This window comes from Gobius niger (genome assembly GCF_951799975.1).
Source record: "Gobius niger genome assembly, chromosome: 14".
In the NCBI taxonomy this organism is placed as follows: Eukaryota; Metazoa; Chordata; class Actinopteri; order Gobiiformes; family Gobiidae; genus Gobius; species Gobius niger.
In genome coordinates, this window is record NC_136865.1 from 9,982,630 (window position 1) to 9,999,421 (window position 16,792).

Here is a 16,792-nt window from a genome sequence, read left to right on the forward strand (position 1 = left end):
TTGTTTTTTTGTCCTCCTTTAGTATATTGTAAACTCAGACATTTGCTGGAAAGACACTGTGCATCTTATGGGCTATATGCACAGTTTCCCCACGTGACGTCTTCCTGGACAGTCAGCCAGACGCAGCACTTCCTGTCGCTGGTCGTTTACGTTCACAATTAGCAGATTCCCACACAAAAATAGCGATAGCTCAGGATCTGGTTAAGGACAACGAGTTACTGATGGACAGTCACAGCAACGTATAACAAACATCATGTTCGCTGTGAATCCAGCACCCAAAGGAAACGCCAGCTGTCATAAGGTAGGAGCTTTTATCCTAGAGCTAAAGGCTAGTGTTGAAAAATGATAATATAACATGTAAACAAGTAAATATTATTTAAACTACTAACAGGACGATTCTTTTTTGCGCAGGCTCGTTCTAAACTTTGCGCTAGTTTTATTTTTTATTTTGGTAGCCGCGTTAGCTTCAAGACAAAAACATCCACCGTTATGAACACGGAGTTTCCTCCAGTGAAGTCGTTACGTCTCACGTAATATTTTCTAACCTGCTCCGTCACATCTTAACTTTTACTCGCTGTCCTTTACCAAATCTTAAGCTATTGCTTCATTTCTGTGGGACCTGCTCATTTTTAATGGGAAGAGATGACAGACAGGAAGGACAGCCTCTGGCTGACTGTCCAGGCGGAAATCACGTGGGGTCACTGTGCATATAGCCCATTACAAAGCCTTTCTATCAATTGAATGAATTTACAGGCTAATTTTCTTGCATTTCTGTGACTCTGAAAAGTGACCCTGCGTGTTGGGAAATGTGCCTGTAAACCCGTCCCTGTGGAGAATTAGGATGCTGCAAATATTTCAGGAAAGTTAGGAATGAATTTGGACGCAACAAACATTTTAATTTTGTGGCTTTCTCTTTCATTGTTTGTGTTTTTAAAAAAAATCAGGTATAGGGCTTTGAAGAAAAGAAAAGTCCCCGTGACTATCAAAAGTGATAGACCTCCCGTTTTTTATCGGCCTGAGAAAGACCCATATCAGTGGACCTCTAGTACCCACACAGTTCCAAGTAGCTCTCTGAAAGCTGTGAAAAGTGCTTATTAAATAAAATGTACCCCCTGAAGACGACTATTATCAAATTGACACCTTATTTATTTCGAAAAACATAATTGCTGTAGTGAAGTAATATACGTTACTCAAGTACAGGTACAAAATTACTTGGAAATTGTTTTTATTAAGTACTAGTTGCTTTTCAACGCGATATTTATTCACATCTTCGATCTGTCTTTTACACAAACTAAATATTTATTGCTGAAATCCAGCTACATCCTACAATAGCCTTATTAGCAACTTCACCCTTTACAGTGAACCAGTCTGAGTCTTTTGTATGTCTAACAAGAATTGCCTTTTCACAGATAAATTAAAAAATAAATGAAATATCATACAACAAAAGTGAGCGTTTTGCTACATGAGTCCCAGTCCTGGTTTCAGCGCAGGTTTATCATCAGTGGGACCTTGGGCAGTCAGAATAATAGACCTATGTCTAACTATACTATTTACCAAGCTACATTTCAATAACCACTATCCCTCAGTTAAGAGTAATATAAGTCAAGCAAGTGTTAGCAGAGGCTCTTTCCCACACTGTCAAATGTTCTGCACTTAGGTCTATTTATGAAGACAGTGATGTGGACAGTTTGCACTGAATGAGTGAAAAACACCTTTGTCTGTGAAGATAAAGATAAAGCCTTATCTTCAGAGGCAGATCTACACTGAGCTGGAGGCAAGTGTCCACAGTCATCCTTCTGTCTTTGTCTTTCTAGGACCTGACCTGACAAAGTGTATCTGTATGAATGAGGTGAAAACGTTTTATTATCAGTTTTATCAGGGCTGTGCAGAGACATAATTACAATTACATGACTGAAAATGTGGCCATCCCGCCTGTCCTATGCCCAATCCCGTCAGATCTTGGAAGCTAAGCAGGGAAGGGCCTGGTCGGTACTTGGATGGGAGACCGTTTAGGAACACCAGGGAGCCTAGCGAATGTAGTGTGTGAGTGAGTGGTTGGTGGTAGGTTGCCTCACTTCCGTCAGCCTACCCTAGGGCAGCTGTGGCTACAATAGTAGCTTACCATCACCAAGTATGGAGTGAATGAATAATGCAATGTAAAGCGTCTTTGAGTGTCCAGAAAAGCACTATATAAAACCAATGCATTATTATTATTATTATAAAATTGTACTAAATAAAGTAAAAGTACAGGCAGGAAAATGTGCTAAAAAAAAGTACAATTACCCAAAAAGTGTTTTCGAGTACAGTAATTTGTTACTTTCCACCACTGGTAACAAACTTGCACTGGCCTTGTAGAGCTTCAATGCAGGTTCTTGAGTTGTCTTCTGTACTCTGTCGTTGAAGTGTCGAACGTTTCGCCTCTTCATCCAGAAGGCTTCGTCAGCGCACTAAGGTTCAGCTCAGCCCGCAGCCCAGATAAATACCACAGGGCGGACTCCAGTTTGGCTCAGTCCCTCCCCTCTATTAACAGCTGCTCTCACCTGTGGGTAAACATCTTTGTAGTTCTAAGTCCTAACGACCTGTCTGCCGATTGATCTGTCCTGGGCAGCGTCGCAGCGAAATCATTCCTCCTCCAGCCAAAAGTAGGGTTGCAATTACTGTAGGTACAGCTTTTCTCTTTAAGATTTAGCATCTAACGGAACTGCCTTCAAGAAAGCACAATTTCAGACCCCCAAACGAACCTCCTCATGGTCAATACAAATTCCATTATTTCCATTGTGTCCGTTTTGATCTCGTTTGATCCACCAAATTTGCCCTTGCCACCGAACGTCTACCCACCATCGCGTCCGACCACTCCTCTTCTGGCAGCGGTCCGAGCTCTCAACTTAAGCACGTACGCACGAGCTCTTAACTAAATGCGGTGCACCGTCTATTGTTGCCTCTATTGTCGTGCCGAACAAAAGCCAAATGTCAAAGTGTCCGGGGAGAGAGCGCGCACGCTTTCTGCCGGGCCTGACTCAGCGTCGGCCGGGTGGGTGGCTAAAATGCGGCTCCACTTCACCCCCCACCCGCTCTCCCTGTCCACCCTCCCCCTCGCCGCTCTCATGAGGGCTCCATTAAGGACAAGCGCCGCGAGGATCTCTGTGTCATTACAGCAGCGCCCGCTTGTCATGCCAAGACCCCTGGCGCACGAAAAACACCATCGCACAAACCCATTCCAAGCGACTCGTGGACGAGGGCCAAGGTTGGAACAAATGGAACGTCACAGGGTTATTTTAAAGGTTAGTCGCGAAAGTTCCGAGGCATAATAAAGGAGAAACAAGATATTTTCTACGTGGACTTTTTTTCCTTTTTCTTCTTCTCCTTCAAGGATTCTTTAAAAGCTGGATGATAAGTGACATTGTCAAGGGGTGTGTTCGGGGAAAAGTGCCTGTTGCTTCAGAACATAGCAATGCAGTCGTCGGGATAATAGTCAAGGTTAATTACGTTGACATAAATTAGCGGAGGGAAGCGTTTTGTTAAGCGAATGTCAGTCAAACTCTGTGCCACAACAAGAAGTTCAAACAAAGGAGTGAAAGAGCGAGTGCAACCTTCAGTTTGTTGCTAGTTTGGCATCACTTTTTTGGAGATTTTTCACTGCGTTTAAAGGTATTTTCTTTTTTCCCTTTTTCCACATTTTGTTTCAATTTTGAGCTCTATTTTCTCACTCGCACGTACGATTTAAAGCCTCACTGCGGAACATTCCAGGTTGCACGTCGCTGTGTCGGTAGAGCAATTGCAATCACGAAACTTTAGGTGTTATTTACCAAGTGTTTGCTCTTGTGCAAAACCAGTAGTACGTGCAAAAGTGGATAAACGGCAGAGTCATCTTAAAGGGACTATACAGAGTTTAAAAATGCTAAAATCAAGTATTTTCCTCCCACTACATGTTCCAGCGATGTCCTAATGTGTAGAATGAGGTCAGACCTGTTCACCACAACTGCCTCTAAAATCCTGCACTGTCACTCAAAAAGGTGTTTTAAGACAGATTTTTGGACACGCAGGAGAAGCACAGGTGATATTACTGTCTCTAGTGAACACATAAAATGCAGCGGCCAATGACAAAAAAAAAAAACATCGCAAAATCTTTGAAGGCTGAAGAAATGGTGTTGTGCTCAACTATAGCGACTTATCAGATTAGGGGCCCTAATACTGTAATACAGGCACTAGAAATGATCTGAAACATGACAACAGAATGGCATATTTTTTCAGCTTGTACCCGCTTTGTCACCTGCCTTAACCACCTTAACCCCCACTTTAACCGAGGACATTTTCTCCAGTTCAGCTGTACCCAAATCTTAAAGCCTATCGTAACACCTCATGTTAAAGACCTACAAACCTCATCTCAACTTCCATCTCTTTTTCCTTGCGTTGTTTCCGCATTTTTATCACTTTATTGTCCCTTTTCTGTTGCATCTTTTCACTTCTTTGTTAAATTTTTGCTGCATTTTTGTCACTTTTTGGGTTTTTTTGCATTTTTTGTGCATTTTTGTCACTTTTTTGTTGAATTTTTGTTGCATTTTAATCATTTTTTGTTGCATTTTATTATTTTTTGTTGCATTTTTGTCACTTTTTATTGCATTTTTGTCATTTTTGCTGAATTTTTGTTGCCTTTGTATAATTTTTTTGTTGAATTTTTATCATTTTTTTGTTGCATTTTTGTCATTTTTTTGTTGCATTTTTATCATTTTTTTGTTGAATTTTTATTATTTTATTGTTGCATTTTTATCGCTTTTTTATTGCATTTTTATCATTTTTTTGTTGCATTTTTATCACTTTTTTGTTGCATTTTTATAATTTTTTTGTTGCATTTTTATCACTTTTTTGTTGGATTTTTATCATTTTTTTTGGTTGCATTTTTATCACTTTTTTGTTGCATTTTTATCACTTTTTTGTTGATTTTTGCCACTTTTTCATCACTTTTCCGTTGTGTTTTCATTCTTATTTTCATCTCATTCTCGTCACTATTTTGGAAGCATTTTTCCTTTGAGATTTGGGTAAAGCCAACCTCGACAAAATCTGCTCGGTTCAGGTGTGGTTTAAGAGGTTAATATGTGGCCCCCGTTGTGTATAGTATGTTGAACCTCATCTATTGAAGTTAAATGATACTTACCCATCCTAGTCATGGACGATCCCGCTCTGCCACATTCATCCAAATCGTCGCCTGATCAGTCACTGACGATAAAACGAACGTCCAACAAAAGATATCCCACCACCTAACAAAGTGTTCTTCAAAAAAAAGGCCGCCGCGGTGACATTAATAAGCAATCATTTTATTTGATTTAAATGATTGAAAATGGGAACTGCTCTCTGACACAGCTGCGGCGTGATAAAAACTCCATTCTGCCGCTCATTAGCCGACTATTAAAATGCCTAATTGGATCATACCCCGATGCCGTAATTACTCACTCAGATAAAACATTGCAATCACAGTCCCATTGTATATCTGGTGACGCGCTCTCCTCAGACCACGCGCCTCCTCCAGACTGCAGACTGCGTAACACAAAGCCATAGAGCCATCAGCGGGCGGCTATAGAGAATCACTCCGAGTGCAATATGAATTATACATAACCAATTTCAGCCGAGGCCGCCAGACAACTTCTGCGGCGTGAGGGATGTATTCGCAAGAGCCGGGAGCCGGGAGAACTTCGCATCTCTCATTCAACATTACAACCACCTGTAAAATATATTTAATATGTCGTAACTTATTTGAATAGGCGGCGTGAGCTGATTTATATTTCGCACGGCGTAGTAAGCCGGTAACGTAGCTATAGCTTCAAGGCAGTTCAAGAGATAAAAGGGCAAAGGCCTGTTGAAGCGGCATGGTCAAAACTGATCGGGGCGTTGTGGACTCGAAAGTTGAAAATATAATCGTGCATTTGAATGAGCGTCGATTGTGTGATCGTTTTGCTAATCGTACACAAAGGCGGGTAATGTGCTTATCCAGTATCTTACAAACAAGGGCTGGCCGATTTTGACAGAAATTAATATCTCACTATTGTTGAGGATTTTCTCGATGACAGTGATGAAGCGATAGTTTTTGCAAGCCACAGGCCAGGATGAATGATGTGTGTGTGAATGTATGGTGGTGGTCAGAGGGTCCGTTGGCGCAGACATGTGTAGTCGCGAAAGCGCTTCTGACAGTCTCCCCCAGGGGAAACTGAAGCTACAAACGTAGCTTTCCACCACCGAGTATGGAGTGAATGTACAATTGTCTCATGTAAAGCGCTTTGTGACCATGTCTGTGAAAGGCGCTATATAAATAAAAGTCTTCATAGGAAATATGCAAACATTAAAGCAGTACTAAGCAACTCAAGGCCCTAGAGGCCATAAGCGCCACTGCAGGTGTTGTGGCATATTACGTTTTTTTACTCATTAATTGTCCGTGAGAGTAAATACTACACTGACAGAAAGTACAAACGGACAGAGGGATATTGTACATCCAAATGCACAATGGAGATCATTTTTTTCACTCAAGCTTGGCTGTAAATACTGTTTAAGTGATGCTAGCCCACAGTTAGCTTTGCCCGTTAGCCTGTTAGCTTCTTCTTCATGATTCCATTAGTTTGTATTGGTCACTCCGACCTGGAGGCAGGAAAGTTGCAATAGGTGGCGTTCACGATTTAGAATGTGATGATGTCATAATGTCAAATGGAGGGCGGGGCCAATACAACACTATGGGAGACATGCAGTTTTTGCAAGAAGTCACCAAAACAAAATGTATTGACTTTCTATTGGACAATAGCCTGGCATCCAGACTAATCTCCGATGTTTATTAATTAATAGACAGGAGACTAGTCTGGCGACCCTGTCGTAGAAAAGCTACTGCTTGAGGCGGGACTAATGTGGGACAACCGAAGCGCAGAGCAGCCAATGAGAACATAGCGGATGTGACGACAGAAACAGTGACAAGAAAGTTTTAGTCATTCGGACATGAACAATGGCGCTCCTGCCACACGGAGTTCAGTAAATGACTTCTGTCGTTTATGTCAGAAAAACTTAAGAATACAAGCATACCGGAGCATTACGTGAAGTGGTTGCTTGTGTTGAAAAACTACAAAACAAAGGCGCAACAACGTGACGCCCGTTCAGGGAGCTGCTCTGATTGGTCGGTAGGCTCCATATCGCTGCGTGACGTCACTTCCTTTGAAAGCGCAATGGAGTGTTGCCAGACCCTCTTCTGTAAAGAAGCGGAGTCTGGTTGGCGAAACTATTTGGACAACATCACGGTCATGTTTTCGCATGTTGTCACCACTTTTGGACGTTTTCCAGAGAAAATAATTGGACATTAGTTCATATGTGTTAGCAGAGGAGATAATGAACTTTGTGACAGTTTTTGTTTCATGTGGATTCCTCCAGTAATGACTGAGATATGAGCCAAAAAACAAAGACATAAAAATATGCATTTTGTCAGTTACCACAGTTACCATCAGTTGCCCTCCAGCTCAATTTTAAACTATAGGCTCTTTAGAATGTTGTGATGTCACGTGAACACCACCTATTGTGGTTTTCTGGCCAGAGACACCAGGAGGAGAGCCCCCCAGAGGGACTACGAAAAGGATTTATTAACAAGTTACTTAGTTCTTCTTTCAACCATAAAACGTAAAATGCTCCAAAGCAGGTTTTTAATTCTGACAAAATTTAGCTTTTTTGTTATTTTCAAATACATTTTTGTTTTTTACACGATACATTCACCCACCTTTTGCAACTGTTACGAAAGCCTGTGGGTTGAGACTCTGTGTATAATGGGACCCAAAAGAAAAAGGGCCTTGAAACACTCTGAATAGATAAGTGGGAGCTAAAAAGACCACTCAGACATGCATGAATGACGCAAAACGCAACCCCCCGACTATGGCTCTGATCATTTTCAACGAGGTCAAAATCTTCCACAAAGCCAAACCCGTATGTTCGGCCTTCCTCCAAATATCAACTTCAGTTTCAATGGGGAAAATGTCAGTGTTTTCGTTTTCGGCACCAGACCTTTTTTGGTGTGAATAGAATACCCATTATGGCTCGGCTGCTATAATTGGGTTGGCCGTATGCTAAAAGATACATTTTCTGCGCTGAAATAAAGCTGGTGAGAATTTTCCATTATCAGGTGTTTGTTTCCCTTGTTACAGCGACCGCGTCTCCTCCATTGATTAGACGGCTCTCCTAATTCCCCACCACAATCTGTCTCATTACGGCCTTGTTATGGTACGAACAAACAGCTGCCTGAGAAACGGGGATTTTTCTCTTATTTCCAAACAAACTCATAAACCACAGTCTACGCATTGTTCATCCTTTTTTTTTTTTTTAATCCTTCATCTTAGCATGGGTGTTTTGTGTTGCTTAATAAACACTGTGTATTTGTGAGAAGAAAAAACAACTGATGAAAGGTGGTATCTCGCAAAACACCTGGACCTGGCTTTACCCAAATCCCGAAAAGCTTCTTGAAATAGCAGCAAAAATGAGGCGAAAACGATTAAAATGCAACAAAACAGCAATGAATACCTGAGGAAAAAACATCGATGGAAAGTGACAAAAAATGTGACGAAAAATTTGACAAAAAAGGCTTTGAAAATACGACAAAAAAGCGATGAAAAAGACACAAAACGACAAACGTGGCCAAAGAAACAGCACCGTCTTCTGCCAAGGCAACAGGTTGAAGCACAAAACTCACTTACAGAAGAGAGGAGTCATAACGTTAGCTCCAAAGTGTTATTGGATTGGAAAGCAAGTGGGGGGAGGGCAACAATATATTGTGTCTGACCCAAGACGGTCATCGCCCTCCCTCACCAAAAGTCACTCTTCCTGCACCTTTATTTGACTTCACACTGTTTGTCTGAAGTCGTCTGTACCGAACTGTATACAAGTGTGAGCGCTGAAATGATGCTGGGTTACACAAAGACACATTTGAAAACGTCTCTTCAAACATATACAATTGCCCCAATCAGGAACATCTCAACGCATTTACATCTTTACATTTCTGTGTCCATTTGTGAACTTCCTCCGCAGGTATATTCCCGACTATTTCATCAACTCATTTGTCCTGCCTTTAATACAATAACTAGCTCTTCTTCTCCACCTTTTCTTGTCTTTCTCTCTCTCCCTCTTTTCTCCACTTCCCCTGTGTCCAACCTTTGGCATCTCTTAGATTCGGATAAACAGGGAAGTAAGTATCTTCCTCTCTCTCCTCCCTCCTTCACTTGCTTTCTTGCGTGACCCCCTTGGCAGCAAACTTCCTTTATTATTTTTCTTTTTCGGCTTCCAAAGGCTTCAATCTTTTCATTTCATGCCTTTTTTTCCCTTTTTTTTGGGAAGCACAAGGCCAAACTCAACGATTATTGAGTGTAAAATACGTAGCCAGAGCGCACGGCGCTGCGCGGGTCACGGGCTAGTTTGTGTTTTCCGCGTTTGTCAAGCATCGCAGCGAGGAGCCAGTAAATGTTTGTCGCCGCGCGGTATTATAGTGCCTCAAGGTGTTTGGTGACATTTAGCTCGACTATTCAAATGGTAATAATGTGCGCGCAAATCATCTCGAAAAGGATTCTCGCGCCGCGCTGGAACAGAAAGCCATTCATGAGCAGTAACCACTCTTGGCCTTGCACAGGTTGCTGACATTGGAGGACAGTAAAACACGTTAATATATTTGTTATTCTTTTGATTTGAAGTACAGTCTCTATGGGCAAGGCCAGTTTATTTTAGGGCACGTTTTAAAGTAATTCAGTGCTTTACACAACTGTATTAGAGGTGACATAAAAGTACACTTGGATAACATATGTATAATCATTACAGCATAAATAATGATGATCTTTAGCTTTGTCAGAGTTGACTTGAGGCTTGTGCCACGTCTTCAGGACGACTGTTCCAGATTTTATTGCATATGTAAAACTAGGGCCCGACCAAAATGTCGGCTATCAGCCAAAATCGGCTGATAAAAAAGGCCGATATCCCCAGGACTGAAAGTGATCGAGACTTCAGTACCGGAAACAGCTCAGTCAGAGCTTTAAAATGAGCCCTCCCACAACTTCCTAGGCCTCAGAAGAGCGAAGAAATACAACAGTGAAAATTGTTTGTACAACTATTTTACATATTTTAGTTTATAAACTTTTGCGTATAGTTTTAGAACCACAAGAGATAGAGACTTACTGTTTTTTTTTGTTTTGGAATCTGCTGTCACAGATCAACACTGACACATTTCGAAGTAAGATACACAGGATTATAGACAGTTCTAAAATTTGGCAAAAAAAAAATCAAAATACCCGATAATTGTTTAGTAGTTTAGTTCACTGAAAGGCCAGTGTGCAGTTACATTAAAAAGATGGCTGCACCAGATTTAGCACTATGCTAATTTCCATCAGCAGTCCCCACATCGGTCGACCGATATTTCAAGATATTTCTATAATAGAAACCTTTACTATAATAATAAATGCTTAACTTTTGGTTATTTGAGGGATTTAAAAAAAATAACATCAGATTAAATTACTTAAAATATTGGCCTTTATAGCGGCTTTCGGACCCTGAAAGTCCATATGGGTCGGGCCCTACATAAAACTGTAACGCAGCTTGAATGCAGGAGACCACTTCCTGGGATTCTTCTTATAGACCAGCGCTGGGCAAACAAAGGCCTTCAATCTCACCTGCTGGACCTGACCAGGCCCGATATGCACTGGTTAAACGGGTGAACAATATCAGTATTTACACTGACATGAAGAAAGAGACTCAATACAGTAACTGCTGCTATTTAGTTGCACTTTTGTAATGTGTTCAGGTGATTAGAGTCAAATTTAGAATTATACTTGTTTGAAATGCCTCAAACTGGTCCGGCCGTCCTGGTGAGTTTGAAACCCAATGTGGCCCTTGAGTTAAAAAGTTTGCCCATTCCTGTTATAGGCCGAGATGGTTATAGCCTCTTCTTATTCAAAGTGCACGGACGCACAATTTTATGTGTGACAGTTTAAACTTGTCTGAAATGTGAGCTACGAACATTTTCATATGCTGCATGAGACAAACGCAGTTAGTTTTTACATTCCCAGTTTCAAAGTTACACCGTATGAAATGCTTGGTTATTTAGCACTGTTTTAAAATCCCCGTGAAGGCAGAACGTTTCGGAGAAAGATTCTAAAAGGAACATCACTGCCACCTCCATCTCCGTGTCTGTAACTTTGCATGCCTCACCTTATGCCTCGGCGTTTGTGCAGCTGCTCAATGTGCCTCTGCTCGGCTGCTGTTGGAACACGCTGTTGCCACGGTGACAGACAGGAAGCGGGTCGGCATGGGGGAAAAATGCTCCTGTGGGGGGGGGGGCATCCATCTCCACTACCCCTCTGCGGCATGACACTTATGGGACGTAATGCCCGCCTGGGAGAATAGTGCATTTGTGTATATCAGCGTATGACAAGGAGGAAGTAGGGGATCTGGGGTATGGATGACTTATTGTCCACAAATGTTTACCGTAAGCACCACTTATGCTTTGAGTGATGATCTATTACGCTCGACTGCATTTTGTAAATTACCACTTCAATAAAGTGGCTTTAGAAATGGGAGATTCTGAAAAAGGCATTGGCCCATGTCTTGCAACGTACAGAAAAAAAAAGAAGTTTTCAAGTTTCTTCTAGTTCAGGGGTTTATGGTTGGAAGCTACAGAAAAAAAGTTTGGATACAAAGTTTTTCATTGATTTTACCAGCATCAAAAATGAAAAAGATCAAATCAAAGGGGCTGTAACGAATGCGTAATGTATAAAAACCTCCTCCTATTGAATTTGGATCAAAGCTAACAATGTAAAGACACTTTAAAAGTCGACACATTGCCTTTGTTAATAATTTCAGGTATTAAAATGAGTCCAAAGAAAAGCATTTAATCTTAAACATCAAAATGAGTTTGGATTCCAGGCCTCAAAATATCTGTTTGAAGTGAATTTGTTCAAACACGAGATATATCATCCAACATCTACTCAATACGTAGCAAAATAAACTTGTTTTGTTGATATTCCTGCTGCCCAACTGGGATTTGGCGTAGTATTTGAAGAATCCAAGCAAGACTGTCCAGAAATGCTGATGGATCTTCATATCAATCCCTGTACGGCAGGTGGAAGGGGAGGAGGAACCGTTGCAGCCCGTTAGCGTTATCCTACAAATATTTACCGAACACCCCCACTTTAGCTTTTGAGCGATGAAGAAAAGGCTCAGTGATCTTTCTTCAAGAAATCTATCACGACTGACCACTCGGTATTCCAAACGCATTTACTTTCCATCTCGGGTCGTTGGCCCGGGGCCTCTAATAGCTTTTCAGACCGCACACTGTAGCGTAAGCCGGGGCTAGGCTAACGCTACTCAGTCAGTCAGTGTCACTCAGGTACTAATACTGTAATACCCTGCCTCGCTTGTCAATCTCTTGATCAGAGAGCTCCCAACCGCCAACTGCATGCGAAAAAACGGGCCTTATGGAATGACGACTCCGCTTTGAAATGAATCCTACCCACAATGCATGCAGAAATACCCCGCAAAAACTGAAACAAAAGCTGAGTTTATGCCGTTTTTCATGCTTGAGAGGAAAGTGGCATCCCTTCACCCACATGTGTCAAGGTCACATGAGGAGCATGAATTTCTGAGCATGTCAAAGAAGAAGTCTCTGGCCTAGGATTTTTAATGAAATAACCAGACGAAATTCCACACGTGTCCAGCCGAGGGCGCTCACATAATAAGAGACCAGGATATAAACAGCATATTATAGCCACGTGGTAAATGGTCAGTCTGCCCTAGGGCGGTTTTAGCGAATGTGCAGTGAATGAAGGACGACTTCATGTAGCACTTTGAGAAACATGTGACACAGGCTGATGAAGTGCAATACGTGTAAGCTGTTGTTATTCATGGGGCCACAGTCCTTTACAATATATACGGCCCCTGACCCGCCGTGGGGGCTGAATTTCGGCCCTCGACCCAAACGAGTTCGACACCTCTGCCTTAACCGATGAGAAAGGGGTTCTAAAAGGGGTTTGAAATGAAGTTTCTGTGTTAGTTAGACTAGTTCTTTGACTAGTTCTTTGAATCCGGGTGTGTAATACCACAACGAGAGAGGAGTATGCTCACTGGGTTCATTATATAATGTTTGGCTTGTGTTGCTTGCAGATATACCCAATATTTACAAAGATACAGTTGTAGCCAGAAAACCATGCCAAGCTGTGCACCTCACCGCTGACCATTGGATTCTGAAAACAACCTGTAGACATAGGGACACCTACAGGTTGCAGGTTATTCCGACTGCATCTCATGAAATGCCCCAAAAATATACACTCTCATACTATCTTCCACCGTATCAGTGTTGATTTTGACAACATATTTTTATTTAGTTTTAGTCTTAATTCGAATTTAGTCTAGTTTTAGTCAAAAAAAATATCTTAAATTTTAGTCTAGTTTTAGTCGACTAAAATTGCAAGTAAATTTAGTCGACTAAATTTAAGACGAATTTAGTGGACTTTGCATTGATAATATTCATTATAATCATCTTTAATCTTGTTCCTCTGCTTCATGGAGCTGCTCCACATGAACAAAGCTCAGAGCTGATCCTTTGGCAGAGAATTTACATGATCTGAGGCTTTTTCAGACGGTCAATAGAAGTTTGGATGATTTTAGTCTCTTCCTTTCATTTTTATTTAGTCTTGTTTTAGTCGACTAAAATATCTGGACATTTTAGTCATAGTTTTAGTCTCATAAAAAACTTTTAATTTAGTTTTAGTCCAATTTTAGTCATTAAAAATATCACTTTGACTAAAATTAAGACTAAATATTTTAGTCGACGAAATTAACACTGCGCCTTATGCCACTAGCAAGTTTCAAATTCTCGTCTGAACTAGCCTTCAACCCGGAGTCCAGATGAATAATGGAAGGCGTGGAGTGGGCAAATGGATTAGGGAATGGGGGGTGGTGATAAATAAGTCTGACTTTATTATACGCCGTGTAACTTTTAAGAGTCTCATCTGTCCGTCTCTCTGTCATACAGGGCTACCAGCGCTCCAACCACTTCATCGCCACGCAAGGTAAGACTTCCAACGCCGCCTCACTTTGTTTCAGCAGCCGGGTTTCCATCAAGGCGGGAGCTCTCGACCCGACCTCTGCTTCCCGACGAGCGAAATCCGGGCCCCCCAACAAACTTTCGACTTGAATTATTAACACGACTCTCACTCTGTTGCGTAACGTCTGGAGAAGCCCCCCCTCCGTGGAGTAAAACGTCTGACTGTACACGTCAATCAGCGCTCACTGTACCGCCGCTAACCATACCCCCCCCCCCCTCCTCCTCCTCCCGCCATCTGCGTTTGCGCCTGTGATCTTTGAGTTTGATACGCACTCCGAGATGGGGGGGAGAGGAGGAGAAGAAGAAGAAGCAGAGCGAGAGAGCTTGATTCTTCCCCGCTGCCTCTGATCCTATTTATACAGTGAATATGTTTTTCAATCGGTAATACTCCCATGATTTTTATTTTTTTTTCCCTTTCCCCAGCGTCTCTGCACTTTGGTCTCGGCAGCATGCGCGAGGCGAAGTGCAGTGCGTGCCGGATGGGAAAAGTGCCACGCTGTGCTGTTGAGGCAGAGCTAATATGGGCAAAAGTTGAGGTTTCTGGAGGCTCATGAGCACTTTCTATCACTTTGACGGAAATGTATGCAGTTCATCTTTGAAAAGTTTGCGTTTGTTCGCAACTAGAAAACACAGTAGCATAGTAATAAAATGGATATTGGACATATGTGAGGGATGGCCACAGCTATTTTTTTTTTGCACTTTTTTTTTCCGCGTAAAAAGTTACATAATGCCCCTTTAAATAGGTTGTATTGTATAATCTTACAACAAAATTAACATAAAAAGATGCAGCCTTGAGTCAATTATGTTGGGTTCAGATGAACAGGATTTGCACTTTGGATGAGCAAATGCTTTCCAATCACACCCACTGTCACTCAGGTTTTGGTCTCAACATATAAACCTTTGCCTGGAAACAAAAAAATCCCTGATTTTCACAAAACAGGTCTAATTATTGCACTGCCATTTTCTCCTAATTGTTTTTATCACATTGTGGCGACAATGTCTCCACATAAGTTGCCCCTACAGACTCCAAACTTTCCAGGCTCAGTCTCAATGATATTTTGAGGGGGTTTTTTTTCTTCAGAGGGATTTTTTTAGATCTAAGTCTGAACCTGACTAATTGAGTTTTGAATTTCAAAAAACATGGCGAAATTTTAATTTTTACAGATTTTCCACTAAAACTCTTATATTTAATCTAAACGAGATCCCCCCTGAAAAAAACTATTTGTAACAAATATGTCAACAAAATTTAAAAATACATCCATTATTCAGATTTCATTGCCGAAAATATGCAACATTTTTTAATATAAAAACATTAAATGACCAAAACCTGCAATACATTTTTTTCTAGTATTTATGTCAGTAATCTACAGCTGAAGTTTCAAAATTATATCTCTACATTTAAAACGTTTCCCCACTCATACTCAGGATAGTATCTGTAAAATGCTTTCTTTCTTCTGCCAAAAAAAACTATGTTCACAGTCCAATATGCAAACTTTTCAAAGTTAGTACTGAAGATTTGTGATTTTGACACCGATCTGTGCAGAGACTGAAGCATCACAGATACAAAGATTACCGAGTTGAAACTAGCAGATCAGAACTGTCTGTTATCAGTTTTTGCAACTGTGTTCGTAAAGTCTCCACACAGTGATATGAAAGTTTCAATAATGTTTCCCCCACCACATACTATGCCTTACTAAAAAAAACTAAAAAATGTTAGCCAGACTCACTTCTTCCCTACTTTACTGTGATTGGACGGCAATGTCGGTGTATTCACAACATTGTCCATAAAGCTTAAAAGCACACGCACTCATGGGCAGACGATCAGCGTACTCTAATCTTTTCTGCCTATTCATGGTCACAACACAAGAAGAAACCAGCTAATGAAAAGATAAACCAGAAAACTGCCTGTGTACCAGCTCAAGTGTAACATGTAAAGCCCTTGAATTCAAACTGGACAGAAAACTCAACAAAAACCTCCCAAGGCCGATAGTGTGGGAGTATGAAAAAAAAGGTCTGGGAGTGTGCTAAAGTTTGGCCACCCAGACTAGGTAAAGGTAAACTGTACTTGTTAATTCAAAGTTACTTTAATAACTGGATGTCTTGAAACGATTCCGAGATCATGCTTTCGAGAAAGGCCATGGAGCTTCATGTTGTGTCTACCTCATATGCATGCCAAACCTTTACACACTCTGCCTAGCGAGGTCTATAGGCTCCGTGTGACCGATCCCAGCACCTCTCCACACGACACCAGCACACCTCCCGCTCATGCATTAGTAAACAAACACCGGGTTGCATCATGTGTACGGTGTGTATGTGTGTGTGTGTGTGTGTGGGATCCGGCGCGCTTCTTCAAGGCAGCTGTGCTTTTTCTGCAGCAGGGAAGGCAAGGCAGGCAGGCAGCAGGTGCTCTGGGCTAACTCTCTATTATGTCCAGAGATGAGGAGGCGTGCGGAGAGCGGAGGGGGAGAGGCGGGCAGGGAGGAGAAAAATGCCAGGCGCACACTCTCAAAATGAGTGTGTGTGGAAAGCTTGTTGCAACACAGATTCAGCCAGCAGGGATGTGTGTTACTGGGAAAGGTATACCTTATGAACTAACTATAAAGAAATACTAGAATAAGCAGTATTCATGTACTTTTGGTGCTGCCTTTGAGGGCCATGTGCAAGCTTTCTTTTAAGAGGCAAGGGTTTGGATTGAAATGT

General features: G+C 41.5%; 2 protein-coding genes across 6 annotated transcripts in view; one reads left to right on the forward strand and one right to left on the reverse strand.

Annotated features, from left to right (window-relative positions):
• Nucleotides 1–16,792, forward strand: part of LOC306974083 (receptor-type tyrosine-protein phosphatase U-like) — a 371,134-nt gene that overhangs the window by 321,082 nt on the left and 33,260 nt on the right. For 3 of the 5 annotated variants that reach the window (XM_079571206.1, XM_079571209.1, XM_079571208.1), the window contains 2 exons: nucleotides 9,176–9,193; nucleotides 14,021–14,057. In XM_079571206.1, the coding sequence (XP_079427332.1) occupies nucleotides 9,176–9,193; nucleotides 14,021–14,057 (55 nt within the window). The remainder of the gene's footprint in view (nucleotides 1–9,175; nucleotides 9,194–14,020; nucleotides 14,058–16,792) is intronic. The other 2 variants (XM_079571207.1, XM_079571210.1) reach the window with 1 other exon arrangement.
• Nucleotides 1–16,792, reverse strand: part of LOC306974165 (C-reactive protein-like) — a 431,917-nt gene that overhangs the window by 252,670 nt on the left and 162,455 nt on the right. The window lies entirely within an intron of this gene.